The sequence below is a fragment of the Gopherus flavomarginatus genome, chromosome 20 (assembly GCF_025201925.1).
Source record: "Gopherus flavomarginatus isolate rGopFla2 chromosome 20, rGopFla2.mat.asm, whole genome shotgun sequence".
Lineage (NCBI taxonomy): Eukaryota > Metazoa > Chordata > Testudines > Testudinidae > Gopherus > Gopherus flavomarginatus.
The window spans coordinates 16,610,681-16,632,611 of NC_066636.1; the positions used below are offsets into that span (position 1 = coordinate 16,610,681).

The following is a 21,931-nucleotide window of genomic DNA, read 5'->3' on the forward strand; positions in this document are numbered from 1 at the left end:
AGCCCAATCACAGCTGGCTGGGGGCTGGAGGGGTTTGTTGCAGGGTTTAAGGGATGGGTTCTGTTATGCTATGATGCTGGCAGATATGAACTACTTAGTGAGAAGGTTATTCCACCCCATTTCTTTCCTCATAGCTCTTCCCACGAGTGCTCAGTGCTTTTTAAAAATTAGTTAGCAGTGGTAAAGCTGATTCCAGACAAAGCAATCTACAAACGCCACGTGTGGTTACACCAGTCACATTAAAAGATTGCTCTCAAACTGTTCAGCTGACATGGCTGAGCGACAAAGGGGTCTGCAGAAGGCGAGGAAGCCGTCGCACGGACAGAGGATACAAAATGGCTGGGTTGGTTCTCGCCTGTCTTTATAACACCTCAGCACATCTGTACACCACAGCTCAGCCACGGTAGCACCAGTGCACGCTGGGATTCCTGAAACACCTACCCCATAGGGTCAAGCTCTGTTACTAGGAGAAGGCGCTTCCGGCTAATTTCCAGATGTGAAGCACTGCATTGTGGGAAAGTAGCTGAATTGGGGTAACTGCTGCCTATGCCTCTGGCTTCCTGCCCATACTGGGAAGTTACAGACTGAACTGGTTCAGAAGGACCCAAATTAAAGACCTCACTTCGGATCAGAGCGGATAAAATCAATTATTTAAAAAATGGTTTTTAATTTACATTAGATACAGAATTATTTTCAAAAATAAATTTCAAATTATTACAACCTGTATTAAGGCCAAACTTACTAACGTCTATTAAAATAATTTAAATTAAATTTTTAAAAAGTGAACAGTATGTTCACTACTGAAGTTTTAAAGAAAGTCAGATCAATGAAGTGGTGGAAGTCACATGCTAAAGTCTTGAAACCAGAGTTTACTGACATGGTGAACCAGCTTTGGACAGCAGTAGCTTCTTCTGCACATGGAGAGAATTTTTTTTTCCCATTTCAGTTTATTAACTAATTCATCTGAATGACTAGTTCATTCATTAAACCAATTGGGAGCTGAAAAGCCAGAAAAGCTTGTTTTCTTCTCGCAGTCTATGAATAAAAAGTAGCTGTAAGAGAATGAGATCTACTAGCTCTAAAATCTTGTCTTGGTGACCAGAAACAATCATTTCAATTTGCTAAACTACAGATAATACATTCTGTGTTTAATAAATCAGTTTTAAATGCTAAACATACTGTCAGTGCATGGAAGGTAGTTTTATTTAACTGCTTAAAAATGTTTAAATGCTGATTTTGTGCCTTTTTATTTGAATTCTAATCTCCATCCGAACAGAGCTTGACACAAATCAATCACAAAAAATGTTAATCAAGTAAATAAATGCACAATTCCCCATTTTCAAACAATAAAAAATGTAATCTTTAAGAATCTGAAGAAATGTATGTTAAGTTATATAATTGCTTAACTAAATGTGGATCCACCTGGTTAGCAAAGAGCACCAGCAAACTTAGGGTAAAACTCTATTTAGTTGCAAATTAACATATTTTAATGAATACCAATTACTAAAAATCAATGCTTCTTTAGAAAAATAACCAGGGGGTGGAGGCAGCCTCCCAATTCAATGTGTGAACTATATTAAGCTACTGAGGGGGCCCTTCCCCTGGTCACTACATCCCCTCTCTCTCCCTCCCTCATTCTCCCCAACCGTTGCTCATTTTCACCAGGCTGGGGCAGGGAGTTGGAGTGCAGGATGGGGTGCGTGCTCTGAGGTGGGGTTGGGGGCTTTGAGGCGCTGGACGGGGCTCTGGGCTGGGGTCAAGGGGTTTGGAGTGTGGAAGGGGGCTCTGGACTGTGTCGGGGGTGGGGTGCGGAAACAGCACGGGGTGAGGGCTCTGGCTGGGGCCAGCAATGAAGGATTTGGGGTGCTGAAGGGAGCTCCGGGAGAAGGTTCAGGGTGCGGATTCCGGACGGTGCTTACCTCAGGCGGCTCCCGGGAAGTGGCAGCATGTCTCTACAGCTTGGGGGTGGCCAGGTGTTTCTGTGTGCCACCCCCGCAGCTCTCATTGGCCATGGTTCCTGGCCAATGGGAGCTGCAGAATCGGTGCCTGTGGAGGGGACAGTGCACGGAGTCCCTGTGGCCATCCCTGAGCTAGAGGGACATGCCAGACACTTCCCGGAAGCGGCACTGCGGAGACTGCTAGCCCTGCTGCACTGCCAACTGGGCTTTTAACGCCCCGGTCAGTGGTGCTGACCGGAGCCGCCAGGGTCTCTTTTCGACTGGAAGTTCCAGTCGAAAACCGGACATCTGGCAACCCTACCTACAGTGTTGGCTCTTGTCTTGCAAGGCTAGGCCCGGCTTCCTACTCCAGGCATTGTGACCGGGTGCATGTGCTTGTAGCACCACTCAGGTTTGGCACCTTGATTAGACAAGGCAAAACCTGAGTAGTGCCGCTACCCATGCACCAGGTTGCAACACCCGGGGCAGAAAGGCAGAAGCTGATGTTGCAGGATAGGTGGAGGACAGGCTCACTCTGCAACATATTTTCCCTCATTTTCTCCCCCCCTCACGCCCACTGGGGCCCTCCCATTCACACTGGGCTGGGAAACAACGTATTTCTGTTTTTGCACCCTTGGTTTCATGATATCTGTGGGTGCAAGTGAACCCATCAACTGATGCAGAAGCCACTACTGAAAATAACTAAAAAGTACAAATGCAAAACAAGATAAAAATTGATAATTCAAAGCGCTCTGATTTAAAGCAATCCACCCTGCCTCAGATGCTGCAGCCAGCTGATATAACTTGTGCTTATCCAACACCTGGCCCAGAGACCATAAAGGGACCCTCAGACATTCCGTACAATGGACTCACATACCTGTGACTTTCGCATCATAATAGACCAGGGCTATTGAAGAGCCCTTTTCAAACTTCCACTCGACCCTGGCTGTTCCGCTTTGCGATGCGTACGCAGCACAGGGTATTTCAATTGCTGGAAAGAAACAGCAATAAGTCAGCATTTGCACTGCACCCCAAACATAATGTCATGTTATAAGATCCTATTTGTAAACACTTGGCAGAGCTAAGCCACAAACTTATTTGTTTTAAAATGGACTGGGAGCCAGATTTTCATTTACACCCAGGACCAATTACAATGTAGTGTGAAGAGATCATCCTTCCTGAATCCCAAGGGTTGGAAAAAATGCCTAACAGTGAGAGGCTTAAAGAGCTGTTTAGTTCACTGAAAAGAAGATTGCAAGATAACATAATTATGGCGTACAAGTACGTCCTCAGGGGGAAAAAATACCAGGTACTAAAGGACTCTTGGGTATAGAAAGGCAGAAGACCCACCAATGGCAGGAAAAAGCCAGACCTGCTCACAATACTGTATTGTTTTTTAAAAGAGTGATTAACCATTGGAACCATCCAGGGAAGCGATGGATTCCTCAACTCTTGATGCCTTCACATCCGGCCTGGCTGCCTTGCTGGAAGAGATGCTTTAGCCAAACAAGTGACTGGGCTCAATATAAGGGTACGTGGATGAAATTCTCTGGTCTGTGTGATGCAGGAGGTCAGAACAGATGATCTAATGGTCCCTTCTGGCCTTAAAAATCTACCATTTCTTGAGGGCCACCATCTTAAAGTCACATGGGTCTGAAAACGCAGCCTACTGCTGACATGCAATACTAAAATCATTAGATCATCATCAATAAGCACCTAGATACATTTGACAATCTGGCCACTTAGGTACTTTTTGAAAGTGTTATCCTAGATTTAGTAATTCAACTTGCCAGAGGCAAGAATCTGTACTAATTCAGTCACCTTGTTTGGGCTCAGTCATAATCTCCACCCTGAACCTCACCATTATGCTCCGATACAACGACTATTAAGCCCCAAACTTTCATCTACATTTCATCTGAGACATGGACACTTGAATCTCTAGAACAAGTAGTACTTGAATTGCAAAGATTCAAGACTCCCCAAAACTACTATAGTATTGCTTTGAGTGCAGAAAGACTCCAGAGGCTGCGAGCCAAAGTCAGGCCGTGTATTAAAGCAGATGCTTGTAAGTTCACTATTCAGTACTCAAACTTGCAAAGTTGTTGCTAGTGCACTAGGCACTAGATATTTATGTAAAATGTATTCCAGCTAGTACAGATACACCCCACTCTAGTACAAGGTCAGATGGTTTGACAGAATAATGAATGGGGATGCTTTGTCCAACATATCAGGAACAAAGGGAGGTAAACAGATGTCATGGAGCACATAAGGTGGTAAGTAAGTTATTTATCTCAGTCTATAAATGTTGGGGTACCTCGCCTTAACCCTCTGTGTGGCCTCGGGGACAGCAGAGGCTTCTACTGCTGACTGGGCACTCGTGTTAGTGTACCTGTAACCACAGAGCTAGGGCACTAGGACTGTGCCCTGTGGGCAATAAACCTGGCCGAGTGCCTTTGTCACCATACCGTGCCAGTGGTCATTCTTTATGAATGACATCGAGGTCCGCTAGATGAGCAGGCTGCATTATCTGCTGTTAGTACTGATAACACTGAAGCTCCAAGGACAGAAGCACTGAGCTGCCTGAACGTTACCGAGGGAACGACATTTCAGCCTTCAACATCGTTTAACAAGGGCCATGCATGTCCTTCAGCTCCCTCACAACCCACATTAGCCGATGACTCCAAAACTGGCGATGGAAGGTGGCTCATGGGATCCGCTCTGACTGCAACATCTCGAAGAACGACAGTTACTGCAGGGTAAGGAACCAGTCTGTTTTCTGAAAGTATCTGTTGGTGTTAATTCCACTGTAGGATACTAGGCATCAGTGTCCCTTTTGGACAGTGAGAACGAAGAGTCAACTGCATCAGTCAACTAGGGATTGTAATAGTGCTCTCCCAAACTTTACATCTGCCCTGGTAGCTAAGTCCAATGTGTAATTCTTGACAAAAGCCAGTGTTCTGTATAAGGATCTCCTAGACTTGTCTATGGCAGTGCATCTGTGCCATTCACCCAGCCAGGTGCAGGGACTTCAGGTCTAGAGAGTATCTGGCCAGGATGCTGGGAGATCGGGTCTGGACAGGATTGGTGGTTGAATGGACGCTGGCAGAAAGTCTGGACACTGGACATTGGCCAAAACTGCCTAGGCCAGTTGGGAGCTACACGAATGATTGTGGCTTTGTCTCTTGATTTTGGAAATCATGCTGGGGACCTGGGGAATCAGAGGGGAAAGGCAGACAGGATACCTAGACTCCATTGCAGGAGGACAGTGTTGGGCAATAATGCCAGGCTCCTGCCCCCTTTGGAACAGAAATTCTGACACTTTGCACAGGGTCCACTTACCCCGCACTAGCCCAGACAGGGTAAAGCCCCAGGTATTGACAGCAGAAGTCCCGCCTCCCTGGCAAAACTGGGCATGCTCTAATAGTATAAAGAGAGAGAGAGACCAGCTCATTCTCAGGGGAAGGACCTGCCTGGGAAGCTCCTGTGGAGGGTCAGCCACAGCCTCTGACTACGCTGGGCACTGAAGCTGTTCACGGCCTGCCTGCACTCTGGAGACTGGAGGAGACCCTGGAAACGACTGAACCTGCCGAACGCAGAGGACCCAAAGTCTCATGGGAAACCCCAACACAGACTCTGGTGGGAAGTGATCCAGGGAGGGTAGCAGAGTGGTACCTGCTGCCCCAGGAAACTCAGCATGTTTCGGTAGGACCCCATAGGTGAGTTAGTGGCAAGCCACTACACCACTGTTAGGGCCCTGGGTCAGGACCTGGTGGAGTCGAGTGGGCCCGAGCACCCCTACCTGGGCTATCAAACCGCAACGCTATAGACTCTGGCCACTAGGCCACGCTACCTAGCGCCAAAGGGTTGTTTTGTAGAATCTGGCCATTAGGCCATGCTGCCCTACACCAAAGGGGGTGCTACAGACTCTGGCCGTGAGGCCACGCCACCCCACACCAAAGGGGGCACTACAGACTCTGGCTGTTGGGCCACGCTGCCTTACACCAAAGGGGGCACTACAGACTCTGGCCGTTGGGACATGCCACCCTACACCAAAGGGGGCACTATAGACTCTGGCCGCAAGGCTACACGGCCCTGCGCCGAAGGGCTGCTTTGCCAACTGTGACAGGTAGTCCATGTTGACCTGACCTTAGGGGCGTGGACCACCACAAACTTGGTGTTGTCCTGGGTGGCAAACAGGTCTGTCTACCAGAGGAGTTCCCCAGTGGTGGAATCTTGATGCTATCATGGATCTCTGCAGGGACCACTCCCGACTAGCCATGGATGTTCTGCTCAGCAAGTCCACCAGGTCGTTGTCGACACCTGGGAGATGGAGAGCCATTGGGGTTATCCTGTGTCAGCGGCACCATGTCCAGAGCTTCAAATCATGCCAATAGGGGAGACAGGTGTGCACCTCTTTGCTTGTTGATGTAGTGTGTCACAGGTGTTATTAGTCAGGATGTGCACTGTGGAGCTCAGGAGAGCAGGTAGGAAGGTTGTGCAGGGTGGCCTGATGGCTCTGAGCTCCATGGCAATGACGTGGAGCCCCGAGTTTCCTGGGTAACAAGTTCCTTGCATCTGTGGATGGTCTACGTGGGCTCCCCAACATCATGTTCCTGAAACATCTGTGATTAAAGTCCTTACCAGAGAGGGGGCAGAGAAGAGCACTTGGTTTCCTACCATCGTCTCAGTTCTATTATGTCTTGTGGTGGAACCACAACCTTCTTTTATCAGGTGTTTTACTGGGGAAAAAGACCAACTTGAGCCTGAGCTGGAGCAGCCACAGGTGAAGCCTGGCAAGCGATGTCATGTATGTGTACATCAACATATGGCCCCCTAGTCCCAGACACATCTGCATTGTCAGAGTCTGGTTTGACTCTATCCCAAGTACTAAAGACTACATCTGTCTCCAGGGAGGCTCGCTCTGACTAATCCAGAGTCAGTCGAGACTCCTGGGAACTCTATTGCCTGTGGTGGGATAAGATTTTTTTTCCGAGCTCACCAGGGGGCCCACCTGAGTGAATAGGGATAGTGTGTAGTCCAGGCTTTCTGCCGTTTCCTCCTGGGATCTGCCTCCGATCATCCAGCCGTTGAGCTGAGGGTACACGTGAATGGGCTGTGTGCTACTTTGTGCCACGGAGAGTCAAAAGGGCAGAATGTTGCACTGATAATGATGGAGCTCCCACTGTGAGCCCTAACTGCTTCGTGTGAGCCAGATGGATGGCTATGTAGAAGTACGTGTCATGTCAGCAGAAAGCCACCAACCAGCCTTGAGCTTGAAGAGATGGGATGATGGAGGCAAGCGTTATCATCCTGAATCGGATGCAGTGTATGTATGTGTCCAATCTTCTCAGGTCTAGGATGAAGCCTGGATAGGACAAAAACTCCTTTCTTCTTCAGAATAAGACATATGACAAGTATAATCTTCGTACTCGGTACTCCATAGGTACCTAGATGCCATAGAAGAGATGAAGCAACTAGTACACTTCTGTTTGTAATAGGTTCTCATGACAAGGATCCCTGAAGGAGGACAGGGCAGGGGATAATGCGTGGAAATGGATAGGGGAGCCACGGGCAATTTCTAGCGCCCATTTATTGGCTCAGATGGCTGCCCAGGCCCAGTGGAAAGGCAAAAGGTGACTCCTGAAGATGGACACAGGAACCACACTGATTCCAATGCAACTCCCAATGCTCCTGTCAAATCTGCTGCCTCAGAGGGAGTCTGGTGCGCTGAGGTGATGGGTGCCCCCAGGAGTATCTAGGATTTTCTCTCTTTGTGAGTACTCTGGCTGTCGATCCAAGTAGTAGGATTGTGTCCTCTGCCTCGGCTGCTACTTGTAAGGGTTCGTTTAGGTGTGTAAATCCCTAAGAACCACAGAGCTTTCCTTGAGGGACTGGAATACTTCATTTGTTTTCTGGCTGAAGAGTTCCATCCCATTAAAGGGCAGGCAATCTATCATGGCTGTACCCATGAGGCCATCAACTATGTGGCCATCTCGGATGCATTCTTGACCACCCATAGGTATGCTCTCATGACCATCTGGCCTTCCTTGATTATTTCTTTCAACTTGTCCTTGTTATCTTGAGGGATCTTGGATAGGAAAGGAGTGACCCTCTCCCAAATGTATTTGGTGAACAAGGTCTGGTAACTTGCCAGCTGGAGGGAGGCTGATGAGTACGCCTTGTGTCCATGGAGATCCAACTTTTGGGGTCTTTGTCATTAGGGATGCCTTTCATGGACTAATTTCTCCTGTGCTGTCGCAACAGTCAGGAACTCTGCATTTGGATGGATATAAGTGTGTTCAAAGTCCTTTGGGGGCACGAGTATCTGTTCTCCACCCTTTTCAAAGTGGGAAGAAAGGTGCCCGGCATTTGCCACAGTCCTTTAGCTGGTTCCAGGAGTCTCTTGTTAATAGGAAAGATGATTCTGGCCAGTATAGTATAGTAGTCTCAGTATCCAAGGTCTCTGCAATGCAGGAAAGGAGGTCCTAAAAAGCTTTAAAAGCAACTGCTGGGGCAAGGGCTGGTGTCACTGCCTTGTCCTTGAGTGGAGATGGGGGTCATTGTGATCCCTCCCTTGCTTCCTGCTCTTGTGGGCCCATGTCTGGTTTCGGTGTGGGTGGCCTGGTTAATGATGCCACTGGGGAACGGGATCATCTCCTTTCTGGAAACATGGGAGAGGGATCTTGCTCCCAGATACAAGAGTTGATGGTCCCCAGTAAGGCTAAGGTGACGTCATATGGGTACTAAGCTCCCCAGCAATCTCCTTGGGGTCTGAGGCATTATCTGATTAAAGTAGGACCATGCAAACCATTGTTGCTACCACTGTTATATAATTGCGGCAAATCTTATACAAAGGATGACACATGGCCAGAAAGGGTTAAGCAGCTTGCAGGCTATATAACCAAAGCCAACCTTTAGAGACATGTTAGAAGAGTACGTGAATGATAATTAGGGGCATGCCATGGCAGATAGACTAGAACTTTTAAATGCAAACCTACGTTGTTAGAAAGTAAAGTGGATACTAATTGTATGTTTACTTATATCTTGTTTAAGGTTAGCCATGTAAACAGTCAGTTCCTGTCTGTCACTATAGCTGTTGATTCAGAGATAAAAAGAGAATATTAACATTTAGATGAGTCCTGGGTGAAATAATGTCACTGTCTATATGTCACTTTAAAGTTTGTGATAGACTGCCTAACGGATAAAGTGCCTTATGTTAATCTGTGTAGCTAATTCGAATAATAGAATATCAGAGTCGGAAGGGACCTCAGAAGGTCATCTAGTCCAACCCCCTGCTCAAAGCAGGACCAACATCAACTAAATCAATGCGTTACTGGTAATGCTTAGGAAAAGAATGAGATCCTAGTCCTGACTGGGCCATCCTGAATATAAACATTGGACTATAACCTATGCACAAACTCTGAAAACTCTTTGCAACTACAAAGCTCACCATCTCTGCTATGAATCTGAATCTCAAGAGTTGTATTCATGACTGTATGGATACTGATCTTTTAACCAATACACTCACTCGCCCTTTTATTTTTTAAAAAATGTTTGTTGATTAATAAGAATTGGCTGTAAGCATGTATCTAGATAAGATCTGAAATATTCATTAACCTGGGAGGTAATGTGTCCGATCCTTTGGGACTGGTAGAAATTATTTATATGACGAATAAGATTTTCAGAAATCCTCATATTTGACTTGCGTGTCTGAAGGGAGGCCTAAGGCTGGGTTGCTTTAAGGGAATTGTGTTGTTGGCTTCTGGGTAACCAGTGAGGTGTGTTAGAAGCTGTTCTGTGCTGGTTTGGTAAATCTAAGTATTGGAATATCCACCAGCTTTGGTGGTTGTCTGCCACAGTCTCTGCAGTTCACAGTGCCCTCAGTTGGCACCCCTGAGACTCTGGTCACAGGGTCTCACTCCAAAGGAAGAAGGGGCTCTCTACTCGATTTGAGAAAGGAGTACATGGGTTAGGTGAGGAGTATCTCTTTGAACAGCACTGACATCAGGTGATGTGCCATTGGGACCGCACAGGAAACATGTCTGGAGGTGATTCAGATTACTCCAGGGCAGACACCTGTGCCAAGATTGGGGCTGGGTCCCTCATTCCCTGTGCCATTCATGGCCTGTGTCGAGGATTCAGATGGTCTGTCCTTTGAATAGATGTTGTGTTTCCTCCTTCCAGGACCTTCCTTCATGTTTGGTGCTACATATTGGTTTTGTCCAGTTCCATGAGTGCGCCTCATCTTTATGTACAAGCACGGATGCCAGCTTTACTGCCCAGGAAGCCAGCGCCAGAGTGACCAATGCGGACCAGGGCCGTCCGTGCCAAGAGTGTCAGTACCGTGGCTTTCGGTGCAGAGGCCTTCGCCAATATTGAAGTGGTTGGCATCAAAGTCACTTGTGCCAGTGTGACGATGCAGTCTATATAGTTTTATGAAAATGCGCTAATGAGTGAAAATAATGTAACTGGAATATGCTTCATGCAAAAAGTCTCTTGTAAGGTATCATTAAAAAGCTTATAACCTACTGAGTGTGATCATCCTATTTGTATAAATATACCACTCTTGTATCTGAAACTAGAAATATGGAATATAACTCTGAGGGCCTATTGTTATTATGTAAAGTGTGAGCCATTAATGGTGGTTTGGAATCTTGACTCCCATTAACCAGGACAATTGACTGTAGATGGCTGTTTTACCTCTAAGTCTTCCTATATATGTGTGTGCTGGCAAGTGGGCAGTGAAGTCTTGCAGTGACATGTGATCATGTCACCTGAACTGGAACCCATCTTTAACCTGGTGTCTTTCCATTGAGAAGGAGGGGTGGGAACCCAGAGAGGGACAAAGGATTCCCGCCTTATGCAAAAGATATATAAAGGGGTGGAATAGAAGAAAGAGGAGAGAAGCCATCATGAAGAATCCCCTGGCTACTACCTGAGCTGGAACAAGAGCTGTACTAGGGGAAAGAATTGTGCCCAGGCCTGGAAGGGGTCCAGTCTGAGGAAAAAAACCTTACTGAAGCATCTCTGAGGGTGAGATTATCTGTATTCAGTTTGATTAGACATAGATTTGCACATTTTATTTTATTTTGCTTGGTGACTTACTTTGGTCTGTCTGTTAATACTTGGAACTACTTAAATCCTACCTTCTGTATTTAATAAAATCACTTTTTACTTATTAATTGACCCAGAGTATGTATTAATATCTGGGGGAGCAAACAGCCATGCATCTCTATCAGTGTTATAGAGGGCGAACAATTTATGAGTTTACCCTGCATAGGATTTATACAGGGTAAAACAGATTTATTTGGATTTAGACCCCATTGGGACTGGGCATCTGAGTGTTAAAGACAAGCACACTTCTGTTACCTACTATCAGGTAAACCTGCAGCTTTGGGGCAAGTAATTCAGACCCTGGGTCTGTGTTGGAGCAGACGGGTGTGTCTGGCTCAGCAGGATAGGGTGCTGGAGTCCCGAGCTGGCAGGGAAAGCAGGAGCAGTAGTAGTCGTGGCACCTCAGGTGGCAGCTCCCAAGGGGATTTCTGTGATCCAGCTCTGCTGATATTCTCTTCACCTTCTGTCCAGTGCTCGATCCTGGAGCATGACCTAGCTCAAGAAAGCGCTGACCAATACCGGCTTAACTAGCCTCACACTGGTAGTGGCTGTCACTTCTGGGTCTTAAGTGACCCATGTGGGCTGCTCCAGCATATGCTGCCTGAGCAGAGTGTCCCTGCATTTCAGGGCCCTGGATGAAAAGGACTTGGCCACAGAGCATCCATCCGGAAGGTGGCTCTCTCACAGGCAGAAGCTGGAAGCTGCCTTGACTGTGTCCATCCTTGATAGGCACGAGTCCATAACAGGATTGGCAGATTTTGAAGTTTGCCATGAGATGTGGCAGCTTGTATGAGGGGGAGGGGATCCTCACTTTAAATATCCACATGAAAGGAGTGTGAAGATTAAGATTTTTTCACACATCTGATTAAAAAACAACAGTGTTCACAGTTAGGTCATGCACTTGCTCGGTCCCGTCTTGCTGTCATGGGCATCAAAGGGAAGTGAGGGAGGATCCCATCTGCTCTGCCTTCTATGCCCTCAACCAGGAGCACAAAGAGGCGGGGAAGGAGAAAGGAGAAGATAAGCGGCTCCAACAAGCTCAGCTATTCAAAAGAAACCGACCTCATGCCCACAAGACGCACATGCAGCTGCAGTGGAATCCACACAGACACCAAATCGAAGAAGAGCTGACCTTACATCATCTTAGGAACAAGTGGTCATGACTAGATCACATTCAATACGTGCAAACAGAATCTAAACCAGTAATATATATACACATAGCTGGTGCTTTTCAAGGGCCCATTTCACAAAGCTGAAAACAACTGAACCAAACCAGCTGGCAGGAACCAACCCAGGGATAATCTTTGCAGTTTGTGAGCTCTGAGGTATCCGCGCTCCTAAAGATCACTACACTTTGACTTCTGCTGGAAGGAATCAGGGACACAGTAGCAGTTTGTCAGGGGGAGAGCTTGAGCACAGACACTACAGCAAGGGAGGGATTCTCATGTCACTGTAATTAACCCACTTCCCCGAGAGGCAGTCGCTAGGTCAACGGAATAATTCTTCATTCACCTAGTGCTCTCTACACAGGGGCTTAGGTTGACACAGCTGTCTCAGGGGGTGGTGGATTTCATACCCCTGAGAGATGTTGCTATGCCGATGTAAGTTTTCAGTGTAGACCAGCCCTCAGCCAGAGATCATTCCCCAGCTGGGAAAGGCCAGTGGGTGGAACTACACCTTGACTGCACAGGGAGGCAATCGACACAACTTCTCCATCATTGGCAATTTTTAAATCAATCGTTTTTGCAGAAGATCTGCTCTAGTTCAAACAGGAATGAACTCAGGGAAGACCTATGGCCTGTGTTATCAAGGAGGTCTGACAAGATCACAGGGGCCCTTCGGCCTTTGAATCTATGAATCTATTAATTTAGCCAGTCCACACTTACCTTTGTTCTCAGGCACTTGAATGGTTTGTGTGTTCATCACCTGGGCTGATATCAAGGACCCTATGGGAAGGAGAAAAAATACGATTAGGATAGACATTTATTTACAAGCCACAGAACCCAAGTGATACCAGAGCCAGCAGAACAGCCAAGCTCAACCCCACAGACATGTGGCTCTCCTATGAAGGATCAACACCTTAAGAACTTTCTTTTCTACCTCATTTTCTTGGAGAACTCATAGCCTTACAGAAGACGCCAAGGGTCTGCACCCCATTATGGGAAAGGGGTTCTAGACAGACTGCTTCAAGCTTTGCTTTCTGGTTGGTCTTTGTTAAGACAAAGTTAAATGTTTGTCTTCAGTAAGGCCTTATGGCCCTGAACAAGGATCACTAGAACCACGAGGCTACACACTGCACATGCACAGAACAGTCCTGGTCCCAAAGCACTTACAATCTAAACACAAGACAGATACAGATTTCCTCCCTGCTTCCTCTTTTAACAATTGTCCCCCACATCGCTTCTCCAGTCTCAGCAGCACTCCTCCTCCCCACACAAAACCACTCAGCTTATGTCTGATCCACCGAGAAAGAGCCCAAACTGACTGAAGTGTGCACAGGTTGGTTAATTTTCCCAGAGGGGGGAGGCAAGTTTCCAAAGGGTTGGGGTAGGCAGGTCACACAGCCCACAGCATCTATGACTAATATTTTGGACAAAGGAAGCCTCTGTTAAAGGTTCCACACCCTCACTCCTGCAGTTAACACAAAACTCACAGCAAAAACACCTGAGATGACCTAGAAGTCCAGCATCAAACACAGGGGAGCCCCGACTTAACATCAGGGATGTCAAGGTAAAAGCACAAAGCAATTTTTTTTTAAAGGGAAAAAGGTCTTCCCAGGCCTCCTTCATATATCAGAAAGAAAAGAAAATCACAAGCCCACATTTCTCAAATGCTTCGGAGGCATTTTTAAGCAGCAAGAAGCCTGACACTCATTTTTCCAGAGATCACTCTGAGGTGACAATGTGTGTTGGGCTGAGAGTTCCTGATCGTGAAGACACGGGCAGGTCTGAGACAGCACTGACCACTCCCAATTATTTTTAGAATAGTTCAACTATGAGACTTCTCACTGAAGACAAATGAACACTCAGCGTTTTCCACTCTTGCTGCATATTAACATCCCCAGCATCTGACCTGGCTTCGGCCAAGTATCAGAGAGCCTGCTGCCATCTAGCTTCCCCCTAAAGCCCCCCGCTCACTCCTCTTTGCCTCTATGGAAGGGAACAGAGCCCTTTTCCGCCTAAGCACCATCAGCTAACAGGAAATCCATCTCTGGAAGTGACCTATTCTGTAAGCAGACAGACAGGGGAAGCCCAACAGAGAAGGCAGGAGGTGGCCTATTTAAAATATCTTGAGGAACAGAAGGGCAGGACAGAGGTTTGTTCTATGTCCATAGCTCCACCCAGACAGCTCTGCACTTCACCATCATACCAGTCATTTTTGCTTATGCAATCACAGTTTCTAGCACTGTTACAGAACGTTTATAGCACCTATTGCCCTTGACATGAGTGCAATCTTAGGCCTTGTCTACATTACAAAGTTGCAGCGCTGGTGAGGGGGTTACAGCACTGCAACTTAGGAGGTGTACACATCTGCAGGGCATTACCAGCGCTGCAACTCCCTGTTTGCAGCGCTGGCCGTACACCCGGTCGAACCTCGGGTGTAGAGGATCCAGCGCTGGTCATCAGGTGTAGACACTCACCAGCGTTTTTCTTGACCTCCGTGGAATAAGCAGGTATCCCAGCATACCTGAGGAAGCCTCTCTGGTAATCAAGCAGGTCTCCTTCCCCGCGGTGTGCTCTCGCGTTCCCCGAACCCCCCTGCAAGCAGGTCTCCTTCCCCGCGGTGTGCTCTCGCATTCCCCGAACCCCCCTGCAAACCGCGGGGAAGGAGACCTGCTTGCGGGGGGGTTCGGGGAACGCGAGAGCACACTGCGGAGAAGGAGACCTGCTTGCAGGGGGGTTCGGGGAACGTGAGAGCACACCGCGGGGAAGGAGACCTGCTTCCCCGCGGTTTGCTCTCGCGTTCCCCGAACCCCCCTGCAAGCAGGTCTCCTTCCCCGCAGTTTGCTCTCGCGTTCCCCGAACCCCCCCGCAAGCAGGTCTCCTTCCCCGCGGTTTGCTCTCGCGTTCCCCGAACCCCCCTGCAAGCCGCCCAACAGCGCTGCAGTGTGGCCACATCTAATACCACTTGCAGCGCTGGTTGCTGTAAGTGTGGCCACTCTGCAGCGCTGGCCCTATACAGCTGTACTAATACAGCTGTAACAACCAGCGCTGCAAAATTGTAGATGTAGACATACCCTTAGATCTACAAATACAGTGTGATTGCCACTGGGACTGGAAGCCACAATGCCCTAGTCTTGCCAGGACCACCACCAAACACACAAACAATTTTATATTACACATAAAATAGTCGCTAAAAGTCAGTGTGTGTAAACGCTCTTCTTCAGCATTTTTGCGGAGAAAATACTTCCAGCCCTAGGAGTGACGTTAGCTTTGTCACAAAGCCACGTTCACACTGCCACTTGCGTTGGCAAAACTTTCATCTTTCGCAGGGGGGCTTTTTAAAGTACCCGTAAAAGACAAGATTTGTCAACAACTTCACAGTGTAGACATACCCATAGTTAAGCCAACCTAAACCCCGGTATAGACACTGAAGACCCAGCTACTGCCTCGTGAGAGCGTGGATTAACTACAGCAACAGAAAAAACTGTGTCACTGTTGCAAGTGCCTATGCTATAATAGCATAGCTTCAGCATAGCAGCTGTGCTGCTGAAGTGCTTGTAGTGTAGACACCACCTGAGACTAGATGCTTCCACACATACAGCTTAAAACAGCATCGGCCTTTTCAGCTGCATGTCTATCTCACTGTTTGCTAGGAACTCTGGCTCTCAGCATTACTGCTCTCTGGGTTTCTAGTTCCTAGTGAATATGTTTAATCTTGTATAACTGCAGTCTAATCTGGGGTTCTCCTCCTTTTGTTTTTAAATCTCTTTAGGTCCCTCTGTGCTATTTCTCTGCCCTTGCTGCATACGATGATAAATCAGGAGTAGAAAGTCATTAACATACTACTTCTCTCATATTTCTCACAATTGCAGAGCTTTAATTTGTAAGCTCTACAGCATCTGCTGCTTTACAAACATGAGAGTTGAGACTAAGATGCCCAAAACTGCCTAAGGGACTAATTGCAATGGGCACTGGGCAGCCAAAATTCCCTAGACACAGCTTGGCAAATCTCTGCCTCTGAGTCTTTCCAAACCCCATGGGATGGGGGAAGCAAGTGATCCTGTTTTATAAAGCGACAATGGAAGCACAGAGGTACTTCAACTGTCAGTTGTTTGGGGCAGGAATAGTCTTTGTTCCACATCTGTACAGTGCTTAGCACCTTGGGGCTCCTAGATGCTACTGGAACACAAATCCCCAATTCCCCAGACCAATACGAGATTTACCTAGGCTTACACAACAAGGCTGTGACAAAGCCAGGGACACAACCCAAATCGTAGGCCACAAGTCCTGTGCTGAACTACACAATTCTCTAGAGCAGTGGTCCCCAACGTGGTGCCCGTGGGCATCATGGTACCCGCCAGGGCATTTATGTGCACTCGCCTAGTGCCCAGCAGGGGAGAGAAGCCACGGCACCACGCCTGCTGGGACAGAGAACTCCAGGGCTGCAGGCGCCAGTGTTCTCTATCCTCTTGGCTCCTCTCTGCACTGCCCAGAACTGGCACCAAAACAAAACAAACCACTCCAACTCTGCAGAATGGATGGAATGCCGCCCTGTAGCATGTGCTGCCCCAGGCATGTGCTTGCTCTACTGGTGCCTGGAGCCAGCCCTGTCTGTGAGTAATTGCTGGCGCCCACCACACTCTTCTGAAAACATGAATGTGCTACTGGCCACAAAAAGGTTGGGGACCACTGCTCTAGAGGGAAGACCCAACCCTGTGGCACCCAACAAGACAGTTATCTAGGTATCCATCTGATGGTGTCACTATTACCCAGGAGTCGGCCCCACCACATTGTCATTTATTACCCGGATAGTTTTCAATCCATAGCACAAAGAGCACAGACAAGCAAATTGGAATTAAGTGCAGCAGAAGACTGAGACAGGCTAATCAAATTTTAAAATCCAAGTGTGACATCTTCATTCCCCAACAGTTGCTCTGTCACAAGAAAACAATCAAGCAAAGCAGTTACCAAAATGGAGGAAGGGAGCGGGGCAATAAAGTGACATGAAAAACACGGTGTCCCCAACTAAAGGGCATGAACGGTGTATCAGAACCAAAACCAGTTATCAGCAAGGAGACAGCTATACATTAAACAGGGAGGGGGTGGAGCGGAACAAGGGAGAGAGAAGCTCTGAGTTAGCTTCTATATGCTGCCTGGTGGAATTTCCTGTTCCACCTGTTGGGCATCGTCTCCTCCCACGCAGCTCCCACTTTGTTCAGCAGTTTCACAGGAAACCTAGCCCATATTTGTCCAATGAAACGTTGCTTGGCGGTTTTCAAACACCTCCCCCCCTAGTCTTTAGTCATCAGGCTCTGCATTTCCTGCTCTGTTTGGAACAGATTACACAAGACAGGACTTTATACAGGGCCCCATATCTGGGAACTCAGTTCCTTTCTGATGCTGCTTTGCCAGGTGTCCTGGCTCCCCAGCAGCATGGCAGGTTTTTAATGATTTTAATGGTACCTGCTGCCCCATTTGTTTGATATTTCCTTGTGGGGTTGTTTCCTCCAGATGCCCACGACTGGCAGGCAAGTTATCAACCCCCACCTGCATGAGTATTCCAGACTTGCTCGTGATCTTGTGTCCTTCTGGAGCTTGACACATTTAGCATGTGCCTCAAGTGGATGGGTTTCTTCTATAGTGGCAGTCGTCTTGGATGCCTGATTGCTAAGAGCTAATCTTGGCTCTGCCTTGGGCAACTCACTCAAGTGCCTCAGTTTCCCCATCTGTAAGTATTCTTACTTAAATCCCTTCTCACAAGGGGTGGCTTTCTACAGTGTCAAAAGCATGGGGGAGGTTTACAAGACATGGTTCCTCTCCAAGAAATTCACAGTCTAGAGCCCCCTGACTCCACAGTCACACCGGTGGGGAAGCTAAATCATGGCTCCGCTTTGCAGTAGAGACAGATCTGCTCTACACCCCCAGTGTAAACCAAGTTTTGATTATTCTGAGGGAAAGCTATGTTGTAACCAGGACCAGCGACAGGGCTGTTCTGTAGACTGGACCTTACAAACAATTTAAATGGTCATAAAATCTGGCAGTGAGTCACCCACATTTCTGACATTTCCTTTTCTGTCACATCTATGCTAAGAAACTATGACTTAGCCTAGTATCTACCAGGCTTAAAACAGTTCCCTAACAGTTGTATCCTGTTATTTTTCCTGACCACAAAGATAAACTATATATTTCACAGCTGCCTCTAAAATATGGTTCTTGCAGTGTTCAGGCCTGTGACACAAAAACGATTAGGGTAAGTAGAAGACAATGGTTAGTACAGTTTAAGGTCTCATGATCAGGTTTCACTACACCTTGGTTCTTTGGTATACCTTCAGTTAAATCAGAGGTTCTCAAACTAGGGGTCAGGACCCCTCAGGGGGTCACGAGCTGTCAACCTCCACCCCGAACCCCGCTTTGCCTCCAGCATTTATAATGGTGTTAAATATATTAAAAAGTGGTTGTAATTTATAAGGGGGGGGTTGCTCTCAGACTTGCTGTGTCAAAGGGGTCACCAGTAAAAAAGTTTGAGAATCACTGAGTTAAATGATTTTAACTGTATCAGTATTGCACGTGCACCAGGGACAAAGAGCAGGTGGGAGAGAGAGGCTAAGCTAGGCTGGTACTTTGCAAATCAGGAGAGAAAAGACACAGTGGTGTAAAATGAAGTGTTAATGGACATTATGGTTGTAAATTGAACCAGGCAGAAAAAACCTAAGCGTCAGTCTGATAAAAATGGCTCCTAAGTGGCTGCAACAGGCTGGGAATGGGGCAAATCAAACTGCAGTCATTGATTAGAGTCAGTTAAGTAACTAGAGAGTGAAAACCAGTAATACGCAGCACTAATCACATGGAAAACTAAATCAGTTACATGATAATCAACGGAATTAACACACAAAGTAGCAGTTCTAAGCCTGAGCAGTAGTCTGAAGTCTATACAACAACCCGACATCATTTCACAATTAAACAAATATAACACGGAAAGATACACCACTGTGGCTAGGTCCAAATTATAACACACAGCACAGCACACCCTCCAAGGCCTGCTGTATCAGTGGCCTTGCCCCACAGGTCCCTGAGAGAAATGTTTGTTGGTGTAAATCCATTGCTGGCTGGCTCTGCACCAATCTTTCAGAGTGTGAACCACAGATGTGGCATTTTTCAGTGTACACAAAAGCTAGTATCTTACTACATCAATAGCAACCCGTCTGGCATAAGAGATTCTTTATTCTTTGGAAGACAAGACACAGGACCACAGATTTTTAAGTGCTGGAAGGACCAGTGTGGCCATCTAGTCTGACCTCCTGCAGAGCACAGGCCTTAGAATGTCACCCAGCAATTCCTGCCTCAAGCCCAACAACTTGTAACTGAGCTAGAGCATATATTTTTTAAGACAGAGGAAGGCGAAAAACCCATCAAACTTCTCGGTTCACTGTCCCAGTGGGCGATATGCCTCCTCACTGTTAAAAATATGCCCCTTGCTTCCAGTTTGAATTTTTCAAGTTTCACTTGCTAGTCCTCAGATCTAGCATTCTGCCTTTGCCTGCTACATTAAAGACCATCTGCCTGTTACCCCTGAGGGCATTCAGTGCCAAAAAATTAAAAATTCTGCACACAATATTTTAAAATTCTGCAAGCTTTATTGTCAATAAATAAATGCAAAGGCTCTAGCATGGCTGTGGGGAGCACAGACCACTGGTTGTACAAAGGTGAGAGATCACCCTGGACTCAGTGGTGAGGCTGCACCTGACCCTGACACAACACAAGGCCTGGGTCTACCCCAGAAACACCCTGGGGCCTTGCCCCTCTGCGCCAGGTGCACCAGGTATGGGGCAGGCAGGCTCAACCAAGTGTGGATGGGCTCAATATGGGGAGGATCTAGTAGTGGGATGAGAGGATTCTGTGTGAGACAGTTTGGGTGCAGGCTGCTCAGTGGGGGGATCTCCACAGAGGCAGGTGCAGGGGCAATGGGACTCTGCAGAGGCTTCCAAGTGAAAGTACACCTCTACCTTGATATAACACTGTCCTTGGGAGCCAAAAAATCTTACCGCATTATAGGTGAAACCGCGTTATATCGAACTTGCTTTGATCCACTGGAGTGCACAGCCCCCACCCCCCGAGCACTGCTTTAGGGCTTGGCTACACTGGAGAGTTGCAGCGCTGGTGATGGGGTTACAGTGCTGCAACTCACTCTGTGTCCACACTTGCAAAGCACAGCCAGCACTGCAACTCCCTGGTTGCAGTGCTGGCTGTACACCTGGTCTGCTTGGGGTGTAGCGATTCCAGCACTGGTGATGCAGCGCTACTCATCAAGTGTGGCCACCAAAAGCGCTGTTATTGGCCTCCAGGGTATTAGGAGGTATCCCAGAATTCCTGTCCACAACAAACCGGAAGAATGGCTGAACTCTGATCTCCCCGTAGCTACTTAGCTAAAAAACAAACAGCTGCTCTTTGCTCCAGCAAGCGAGTGGAGGCAGGGGAATTGCTTTGGAATGTTCACAGCTGTTTGCTTGAGGAGACAGGGGAGGGGGGTAGTCCATGTTGAGCAGCTGCTTATGTGGTCTAAAGGCTATTTAGGAGTGCATAATTTGCATTTAGTGAATAAGAGACAGGTGGGGGAAAGGTCAGAACTTTAAAAATGATTGAAGGTAGGCACTGTGTATCTTCCAGTCCTTAGAACTTGCAAGGCAGGGAGCTGAGAACAGTGTCAGCTCCAAAAATCCACTCTCTGTCTCTCCCACACTCCCTGTCACACTCCACCCCACCCCCCTCTTTTGAAAAGCATGTTGCAGCCACTTGAACACTGGGATAGCTGCCCATAATGCACCACTCCCAACAGAGCTGCAAATGCTGCAAATGTGGCCACACTGCAGCGCTGGTAGCTGTCAGTGTGGCCACACTGCAGGGCTTTCCCTACACAGCTGTACGAACACAGCTGTAACTCCTAGCGCTGCACATCTCCAAGTGTAGCCATACCCTTAGTGTTATATCGAGGTAGAGGTGTCGCTGGGGATCAGTGGAGGGGTCTGGGTGCTGGGGCAGTGGGGCTTAGTGGGGTGGGGGTCTGGTTGCAGCTAGTTGGGGGTCAGTGGCATGGGGATCTGGACGTGGGGGTTCAGGGTGGTGCGGGGGGGGTGAGGCATGTCTTGGTAGGGGGTTGAATGCAGGGAGCTCAGTGGGGGGGGGTGGGGGTCTGGAGGCAGAGGGTCTGGCTGCAGGGTGGCTCCAGATGCAGGGGTTGAGGTTCAGTGGGGTGGGGTTCAGGTATGGAGAGCTGGAGGGGGGGTTCTGGGTGAAGGGGGTGAGGCTCAGTGGGGGTGTTTGGGTATGGGAGGTCCAGATGCACTCGAGTTGTGTGATAGGGGAGCAGCTCCCCATACAATGACCCTTGCCCGCACAGCTGATGAGCGATGGAGGCAGAAAGCAGGGGAGGATGCTGAGCTTTCTGCAGCTGGGGGCGGTTTTGGGAGGTTGCGGGGAGGGAGGGTCCTGACACAGCCCCAGCTACTCCTTGCAGGGTAAGAGGAAATCCCATCCTCCTCTGCTCCAGCCCAGCTAGGACTGGCAGCTGATCCCGGCTTAGGGTAGGAGCCACATTTATAACATAAGGATGGCTGTACTTGGTCAGACCAAGGTCCATCCAGCCCAGTATCCTGTCTGCTGACAGTGGCCAATGCCAAGTGCCCAGAGGGAGTTAGCCTAACAGGTAATGATCAAGTGATC

General features: G+C 48.0%; 1 protein-coding gene across 2 annotated transcripts in view; it reads right to left on the minus strand.

Annotated features, from left to right (window-relative positions):
* LOC127037829 (junctional adhesion molecule A-like) overlaps window positions 1-21,931 on the minus strand; it is a 54,547-nt gene that overhangs the window by 6,729 nt on the left and 25,887 nt on the right. For both annotated transcript variants that reach the window (XM_050929957.1, XM_050929958.1), the window contains 2 exons: window positions 12,938-12,997; window positions 2,815-2,928 (listed from right to left, as the gene is read on the minus strand). In XM_050929957.1, the coding sequence (XP_050785914.1) occupies window positions 2,815-2,928; window positions 12,938-12,997 (174 nt within the window). The remainder of the gene's footprint in view (window positions 1-2,814; window positions 2,929-12,937; window positions 12,998-21,931) is intronic.